The sequence below is a fragment of the Garra rufa genome, chromosome 1 (genome assembly GCF_049309525.1).
Source record: "Garra rufa chromosome 1, GarRuf1.0, whole genome shotgun sequence".
NCBI lineage: Eukaryota > Metazoa > Chordata > Actinopteri > Cypriniformes > Cyprinidae > Garra > Garra rufa.
This window is the reverse complement of record NC_133361.1, coordinates 98,773,864-98,783,653: the sequence shown is the minus strand read 5'-3', so window position 1 is coordinate 98,783,653 and position 9,790 is coordinate 98,773,864. Positions and strand designations below refer to the sequence as shown.

Sequence of the window (9,790 nt, the reverse complement as noted above, 5' to 3'; positions counted from 1 at the left end):
TGAATCACATTAAGTTTATTAATATGTTTATATTAAAACTATGTAATCCAAATACATGGAAAATTAGCATTTAATTGAATTACATAAAGTTTATTTTTAGACCTAATTATTTTTTTGAGTGTAGATTATACTTTTTAATACTGTTAATGTAATGTGAAACGCCAAATTTGGTATATTTTAGCATTTGTTGATGTACAGTATTAGTTTCATACATTAAAAACCCACAAACATACCTTTTCTGTCGTCGCTGAAGGACGGTTGTTCCTGAGATGATTCAAAATGGCCGCAAAGGTAGCGCTTGGCTCGTCGAGTAGGGGGAGTGGCTTACTCTCTTAACTGTCACTTGATTGGATAAAATCAGTAACCCAATGTTGGGTTACACAAAAACAATCCAACACTGAGTAAAACAACCCAAATAAATGACCCAACAGGCTTAACCCAGCAGTTGGGTTAAAAAAACAAGCCAACATTTTTACAGTGTATATTCAGAGGTATCTTTGTATGTACGTATACCCGACTATTATTATTACTCTTGTTTCTTTTTTTGTAAGAAAAATAGGACAATAATTTGTAACAGTTTTTTATTCTTCAACAACGATTGTTTTACAATAAAGTTTAAACCTAAATTGAGGCACTGACAAATGACGGTCATTGCGACATGGCAAAGTGATGGTGCTAGGGAGCCATGTGCTTTTTAATTTTTTTTTTATAGGTTTAACATTAGATTAACAGCTCAGATTATACGCTACTTTGACATGAGACATAGAAGACCGGAAATGCTAAAAATTTAGTCAGGCGTGACTTCCGCGTTCAGAAAAAAGGTCTACAAGACAATCCTATAAGACAATTCCTAATACAGTCCATTAGGAATGGTTCCAAAATATGACTATTAAAGCCTTCCTCAAAACCGCCAATGTTGGTAGTAGAAATGAGCAAGCAACTGATGTGTGCAAATTAAATCCATACACACTGATGTTAAAATGCTAACAGTGTCCTTTTTTATGCTTCAACCAAAAAAACTGTGTACTTCCTGTGAGATCTCTCTTCAATTCATGACATTCAAATGTGAAGTTCTTACACCGTAGACAAGAGTCCATTTGTCCATAGTCCATATTTCAAGTTGACACGGTAAAGTGTACCATGGACAAAACACATTGCTTTAAAATGTGAATTTGAATTGCATTGTAGAAACCCTGTATAGGGATTCCATTTGGAACCCTTAATAAGGCTTCTTTTGATTATGAATCTTCATGTGCTTGCCAAGGCTTGCTTTTTGAATGAAACTCTTTCCACACTGGTCACACGTGTAAGGCTTCTCTCCAGTGTGAACTCTCAAGTGTCTGTTAAGGTTTGCTTTAAAAGCAAAACTCTTTCCACACTGTTTGCACATGTAAGGCTTCTCTCCAGTGTGAATTCTCATGTGTTTGTTAAGGCTTTCTTTACGAGTGAAATTTTCTCCACACTGTTGGCAGGTAAAAAAGCTCTCCAAAGTGTGAAAACGCATGTGGTATTTAAGTTTTGATTTTCCACAGAAACCTTTTCCACACTGTTTGCATGTGTAAGGTTTCTCTCCAGTATGTATTCTCATGTGTCTGTTAAGGTATACTTTTTGAGTGAAACTCTTTCCACACAGTTTGCATGTAGAAGGCTTCTCTCCAGTGTGAACTCTCATGTGTCTGTTAAGGCATCCTTTACGAGTGAAACTTTTTCCACACTGTTGGCACGTGTAAGGCTTCTCTCCAGTGTGAATCCTCATGTGTGTGTTAAAGTTTCCTTTACGAGCGAAACTCTTTCCACACTGTTGGCACGTGTAAGGCTTCTCTCCAGTGTGAATCCTCATGTGTATGTTAAGGTTTTCTTTACGAGCGAAACTCTTTCCACACTGTTTGCACGTGTAAGGCTTCTCTCCAGTGTGAATTCTCATGTGTGTGTTAAGGTTTCCTTTACGAGTGAAATTTTCTCCACACTGTTGGCAGGTAAAAAGGCTCTCCAAAGTGTGAATACGCATGTGGTATTTAAGTTTTAATTTTCTGCAGAAACTTTTTCCACATTTTCTCCAGGTGTAAGGCTTCTCTCTAGTGCGAACTCTCATGTGGATGTTAAGGTGTCCTTTTTGAGTGAAACTCTTTCCACACTGTTTGCATGTGTAAGGCTTCTCTCCAGTGTGAATTCTCATGTGCCTGTTAAGGTTTTCTTTTCGAGTGAAACTGTGTCCACACTGAAAGCAAGTGAAATTACTCCTAGTTCCTGTATTTTGTGCTCTTTTTTGTTTAGAAGTATTTGCAGACTCTAAGGAACAAACAGATTTATCTCCAGATACAAAATCATGAAGATTCTCTAACTGATCTTTCTCTTCGGTTTCATTCAGTACTTCTCTCTCCTCTTTCAGCGCTGTTAGGTCTACGGTGGAAAAACAAAGAAATAAAAGTTAACCCCAGTTTAATGACACAAAGCAATTGGCATCATAACATGTAGATATGTAATGCTTGTATGCTAGATCCTATACCATGGTGTCCAAACCCGATCCTGGTCGGCTGGTTTCCTACAGTGTTTAAGTTGGCCTTTATACAATTAATTAAAAAAAAATCCAGATAATCTAATGATAGTGTTTAGGAAATCTATATAGACTGATCTCTACTATTTTATGTATCCTAGGGAATAAAAATCATCAAATTGAATTCAAAGAGATGAGGGAAAATAAGAGAAAAAACTCCCCATTTAACTATCAAATAAAAAAAAAAAATAAACTTCTGAGTTTTTATTTAGGGGGCAGTTTATTAATGGGATTTTCCACTGATCTTTTAAATGGAAAACAACCCAAAACTGACTGTCACAGGATGTTCACTCATAAATCACTAAACTTTTTCTGTAAAAAACTTTAGTAATATTATAATTACACTTTAGGAATAGGAAATAGTTTTGCACCAGTTGAAAGAGAAACAGTCAAGTATGGTGAATTGTGCTCTGCATTTAATCCATCGAAGTGCATACACAACAGGAACACACACCTGGAGCTCCTTATGCCCATAAAGTGGGCCAATCACAATGTTGCATGAACAGTCTGTGCATCTGACTGATGGCCTGCAAGTACGTTTTCATATTTAAAGAATTCAGTACTGACTTTTCAAACACGAGTTTGCACGTATGCAACAAATGCCTAGTTTATAATGGGTTTTATCATTTCTGTCTCGATGCGCCAAGAAATGGTATCACAACATGGTTAGGGGTAGGGCTGCACGATTAATCGAACGATGTTGTGAGGCACGTTTAGTCAATGAAGCCGGTACTTTGATTAGTAGTAAATCTCCATCACGTGCGTTCAACTGGAGCGGCAATTAATACACAGAGACGTAAATCACTGACAAGCTACGCCAAATCACGTTCAAAATCGCATTCGATTTTGAGCGCGATTTGGCGTAGCTTGTCAGTGATTTACGCCTCTGAATGCTCCAGCTGAACGCAGCTGAACGCACGTGATGGAGATTTACTACTAATCAAAGTACCGGCTTCATTGACTAAACGCACCTCACAACATCGTTCGATTAATTGTGCAGCCCTAGTTAGGGGTGTAACATTTCCAACACACACTTGAGGTATCCGGCCAATTCCAAAGCACGGATAGCTGACCAATCAGAAAACACCTCGGTTTCCATCAACAGTGAGTTTTGTGAAAATCAAAGCCTCTCAGAAAGGGAGGGCAGAGAGGAGCAACAATAATGTACAGTATGTGGAAAATAACATGTTTTTAAACCTCAAACTGCATAAACACATCATCATTTGATGCTAAAAAGTGAATAACAAGTTAACCATAAGATTACTATTGTTTTGAATGTATAAGCGCAGTTACTAAACATTATTACATATTTATTTCTTGGTAAGACACATTTGACAGCAAAGCACTAAACTTGAGTCGGGAGGCATGCAAAATTTTAATTTCGTTGAAAAGTTCTTGAATTTCTCTCCCAAAATGTACAAACCCTGAAACTAATGATGTAATAGCATTGGACATGACCATAGCTAACACTACTGTTTCTGCATCAGCCGTGTTTGATCTGTTCATAAAATAATTCAGTAACACTTTCTTTGAAGCCCATATTTATAATGCATTAAAAGGGTATGCTTAAGGCACTATAATGAATTCATAGTGCATTATAAAAAAAAATGTATAGTATGTTGTATCATAAAACTGTTTTAATGTATTATAATTATTTATTTGCAGTTATAGCTTTTAAGCGTGTGATTATCTACTCATAGTTATAACATAAGTCTCATATATTACCATGTTACGCATGTCACTTTACTGGAAGCATACAAAGAGCACTTATAAGTATTAATAATAATAACAATAATAATATCTATCAAAGAGCCAAAAGTTAATGTATCAGATGAATGTGTAACATGACACGTTTGTATTATTAGTTAGATTATTTTGATGGTACCCTTTAGACAGCTTTTGATAAGTAACTATTCAACTGCATGTCTGTCACGTAAAACAAGGGGTCTGGGTCCAAATGCAGGTAAGTAATGATTTTAATAATAAAACAATAAACAAACAAATCAAACAAAGCCAACACGGCAAACTAAACATAAACTTAAACATAAACTGAACAAAACGAGAACAAGGTCAAGAGCAGAGATCACAGAACATAGATGACAAAAGACAATGCAGACATGAAGCAGGAGAGAAAGATGAGAGTATTTAAAGACCGGATAATAGTGAACAGATGTGAGTGAATCAGTGTTAACGACAAGGACAGGTGAATGCTATCAGAAGTGCAGTGTGAATAGCGACCTCAGGAGGCTGAGGGAAACCCCACAGCCCCGATCATGACAATGTCAGCTAGCAATAATTATTATTAGTAGTATGCTAAATATATTCTAACTAGTGGTGGGCCGTTATCGGCGTTAACGTGCTGCGTTAACGTGAAACTCTTATCGCGCGATAAAAAAAATATCGCCGTTAATCTATTCTCAAATTTGGGTTGGGAGCTGGGTCTAAACTACGCAAACTATGATGACTTTCACCTTGATAGTTTAACACGGATGTATACCGAAGACTATAGAATATGGTCGCGCGTTTAAGTCTCCTCCGCCTAGTGTTAATTTCGTCACCTATTTTTAATTTAGTCTTAGTCTTAGTCTTGTGCCAAATGTCCTTGTTAGTTTTAGTCATATTTAGTCATTCACATATCTTTTATTGTTAGTCAAGTTTTAGTCGACTAAAAGTCTCGTCATTTTAGTCTAGTTTTAGTCAAAAGAAAACTCAAGGTATCTTAGTCAAGTTTTAGTCGACTAAAAGTCTTTTAATTTTAGTCTAGTTTTAGTCAAAAAAGAACTCAATATATTTTAGTCTAGGTTTAGTCAAAAAATTGTAGTCTTTTTTTAAATAACACATTATTACTGAGATTATTACTGATACACATTTCAGTAAAAAAAAGTGTTTCACATATCTCAAACATTGGTTAAATGTCATAATTACCTGACAAAATACACTTGTTGAATGATTTTTGTTGAATGCAAATGTTAAACGTGTCTGGTTTTCAATTTCTGATTTAGGAGACACATTCACAAATGATTAATCCGTTCAGTGGTGAGTTTAAAATATTCTAGCGGACCCCTGAGAGTGAGTTTTTTTTTTAAGCGACCGTTATTTTAGAACGTTCCTCCTTATTGTTTCCATGGCGACGCATCAAGCTTGTCACGTGACACAACACAGACACAATAACACTGTATGACAGATAGATCGCTTTTATTTCGTTTTTCTTTTTTTATCCAGAATACTCACACACTTGCTTACCATGCCATGAACTATCTAATATTCCGATTCACAAATATGTGTGAATTAGTATGTTTCGTCGTTTAAAACCCTATATAAATGATCTGGGTCGTAATCTGTAACGTGAGATGGGCGCGGCCATATTTGTTCGCGCTGCCGTTCAGACTCAGAGAGTCCTGTCAGCCGTATTTACAGCACATATACATTCATCCGTTTCTCCCGAAATACATGCAAGTAAGTGGCTGGTGAACTAGAAGAGGAATAGAGTGAACTTTTTAGTTACTAAGCCTATGTGTATGTGATATGAATAAAACACATCGGCAAATTATATTTGAATAGATTGTTATTTGCTGCTTCCATAGACCTATGTGTGTTTTTTACAAACTCTAAATGTCTCCTTTTACTAGTACTTATGTGTATTTAAATGTCTGAAACCTAAAATAAGCGTTATGTGGTTAAAAACACTGCATAGTTGTGATTATATGACAAGAGCAGAGCTCGTCCGTCTCTGGCTCAGCGCCAGCCAGCGCGCCAAAGCGCAGTTTGAATATTTTAAAGCCGTAACAGCCGATGAAAAAGCAGAGACCATTGTAGACGAAAATGAAGAGAGATTTTATCTTAGTTTTTATTTTATGCAAAACATTTTCGTCTCGTCTTTTTTCGTCAACAATAATGCATGTTAATTTAGTCTTAGTCAGCGTTTTTGGACAGTGGTGCAGTCTTGTCATCATCTCGTCTTAGTCATGAAAAAAAAGGTCGTTGACGAACATATTTCGTCTCGTCTCGTCTGACGAAATTAAAGGAACACTCCACTTTTTTTGGAAATAGGCTCATTCTCCAGCTCCCCCCGTGTTAATAAGTTGATTTTTACCGTTTTGAAATCCATTCAGCCGTTCTCTTGTTCTGGCGATATCACTTTTAGCATAGCTTAGCATAAATCATTGAATCCTATTAGACCAGTAGCATCGCGTTCAAAAATGACCAACGAGTTTCGATATTTGTCCTATTTAAAACTTGACTCTTCTGTATTTATATCGTGTACTAAGACCAGCAGAAATGTAAAGCAGCGGTTTTCTAGGCTGATAAGATTAGGAACTACACTTCCATTCCGGCGTAATAGTCAAGGAAGTTTGCTGCCGTAACATGGCCGAAGCAGGCGCATTAATATCACACAGCGCCTGAAATTAGATCCCAGCTAGGTAACTTCCAATGTGACCGGTGCTAAGTTTGTGTAATTCCGGTTGTTGCAGCTGTCAGAGTTGCAGCTGGTAAATTGTTAGTGGCTGGATTTACCTGTGTGTGATTAGCTATGGTTATGTGCATTGTAAGGGGCTGTGATAGTAAGTCGAAGACGTAATCTACTACCATCTTTCATAGAATTCCCACGAAAAAAAAAGCAATTTCGACTAATGAATCAATGGCTGGCTGCTCTGAACATAGATCTCAAAACACCGTTAGAAACGATCAAGAAATGGCATGTTTGCTCCGAGTATTTTGAACCAGATGACTATTTGGATAGTTTTACCGATACTACAGCACGGCGTCTAAAGGACACGGCGATCCCAACAATCTTCAAACTAACGTTACAGACAGGACAACAAGGAGCATCGCCCACGGCTGTGAGTGAAACATGATTAATTGCTAACGTTACCTGTGAAATGCAACCCCTGACGACTAGGTTTGGGCGAACAGTTGGCTTAGTATTTGCTATGACCAAATTCCATGTGTGATTGCAAAAGAAAGTTATTGCGAACAGTCGGTGGTGTTTTAAAGTCAGTTTTGAGTAAAAAGTGTACATCATGAATGTAAGCCTGAAAATGCAAACTGACAGTATGCATTTAAAATCTTTATATTATATAATGTAGCAGGAATAACTTACTCTTGCGACAGCTGGCCATTAGGTCCACTCGGCGTGTGACGTTTTTTCTAGTTTATTTTGTCAAACCGGAAAAAAAATCGACTATTGCAGGATGCAGCATTGCATCCAAGTCCTCGGATGTTGCGACATGCAACTTCCTCATCAGGTAGATCCACCCTTGCCATCGATGGCAATACCTGGTCCCACTCGCGACAACACAGGCACTCACTTTTAGTTGGCATGGGTTGGCAAGCCCCACCAGCGCGAATCTGCTCTCCTCATCCCTTCTGTCCCAGGCAGTTCAGACACACTTTCTTGTCTTTTGCGTACCAAAACCTTAGCTTCAGTGAATTCTGGTTCAAATTGATACGGTTTAGGATCTGCACCAAAGTAAATATCTTCTAAATCGTCTCTCACAAATGTCTCCATGGCGAGGAACGCTGTCTGTGCTGTGCATGCAAGTTGGATATGTTGACGGAAGTAAACATTTGCACATGTGCTGTGTGGTATTACTGCGCCTGCTTCGGCCATGTTACGGCAGCAAACTTCCTTGACTATTACGCCGGAATGGGAGTGTAGTTCCTAATCTTATCGGCCTAGAAAACCGTATCTTTACATTTCCGCTGGTCTTAGTACGCGATATAACTACAGAAGAGTCAAGTTTTAAATAGGACAAATATCGAAACTCGTTGGTCATTTTTGAACGTGATGCTACTGGTCTAATAGGATTCAATGATTTATGCTAAGCTATGCTAAAAGTGATATCGCCAGAACAAGAGAACGGCTGAATGGATTTCAAAACGGTAAAAATCAACTTATTAACACGGGGGGAGCTGGAGAATGAGCCTATTTCCAAAAAAAGTGGAGTGTTCCTTTAACACTACCTCCGCCAAAACACAGACGGGATCACGTCGTGCTCCATTCATAAAAACCGAATCTACTATAGCGAAATGCCACGTAAATTCGTCGTTTTTTGGATTCATAAATCAAATGGGTAGCACACATATTCTGAATGCCTTCAGCAGAATTCAAATTAGACATTTTAATCTAGATTAATCTAGATTAATTCCAAGATTTAATCTAGATTAATCTAGATTAAAAAAATTAATCTATGCCCACCCCTAATTCTAACACTGTATTTTGATGGTTCCCCAAAAGACAAACTGATATGTAACTTTGCAAGTTTGTGAACCTTCTACCTAGCCAAACCTTAACCTAAGTCGAATAATACTAGACTAATAATACTACTAATAAAGAAGTGTTAATGTAGTTGGAAAGTTGCTTGTAGTCAGTAGACCAGGGGGCCCATCATAATAAAATGAAATATAATGTAAAAAAAAAAATAATAATAAATAAAAAATTGTAATAGGATATAGTCCATTAAAAATTGCGTAGATTTAATATGCCGCCCATTGTGTCTAATAAATAATCATAATCTTAAAAGTTAGAACCCCAAATACTCAAGTACTTTAGTATATTATAATTGTTATGATTATTTATGAGAACATATTATAAGATTTTTTTTTTTTTTATGATGCATTCATTACAATGCCTTAGAAATACTTTATAATGTATTATAAATAGGGGCTTCATAGAAAATGTTACCAAAAATTCTGTGCAGAATTTAAATGTTTCTTACTAGATCTGGAAGTGGTTTTGCTCCCCCATCTATACTTTCAACAGACTGTTCTGCTTTAAATATTGTTTCTATTACAATTAACTAAATCTAAAGCAGCTTGAAACTCAGTATTAATAAAACTTTGAAATAATGTACCACAAACAGTCATTAAAGATGAATGAAGTTTAAACACCAACCTCCATGTTCCTCATGTTTTAATCTAAGAAGAAGAAGATTAGTTGCACTGGTCTCTGTTGTTTTGTTGTGATTCGGTTTTAGTTCAGCCTGTGAGAAAGTTTATGTAAACAGAAAAAAATACAGTTTTTGAATCCAGTCAGTAAATATCTGTAATATTCTCATCCTCACAGCTCACTGTTAAAAGGGAAGATGAGGAGTAACAGTTAAATATGTTGACATGGTTTTTGTCAATTAAAGAAGCAGAAAAGGTCATAATCAAGTTTAATAAAGGAATGGCAGAGAGGATGGGAAAAGGAAATCAAGACACATTTTTCTGTTCAATCTAAAGTTAGAAACAAAT

General features: G+C 36.7%; 1 protein-coding gene across 1 annotated transcript in view; it reads right to left on the bottom strand.

Annotated features, from left to right (window-relative positions):
- Positions 1-1,219: 1,219 nt before the first annotated feature.
- LOC141340600 (uncharacterized) overlaps positions 1,220-9,790 on the bottom strand; it is a 363,155-nt gene continuing 354,584 nt past the window's right edge. Inside the window, exon 3 of the mRNA XM_073845638.1 lies at positions 1,220-2,237. Coding sequence (XP_073701739.1) covers positions 1,220-2,237 — 1,018 coding nt within the window. The remainder of the gene's footprint in view (positions 2,238-9,790) is intronic.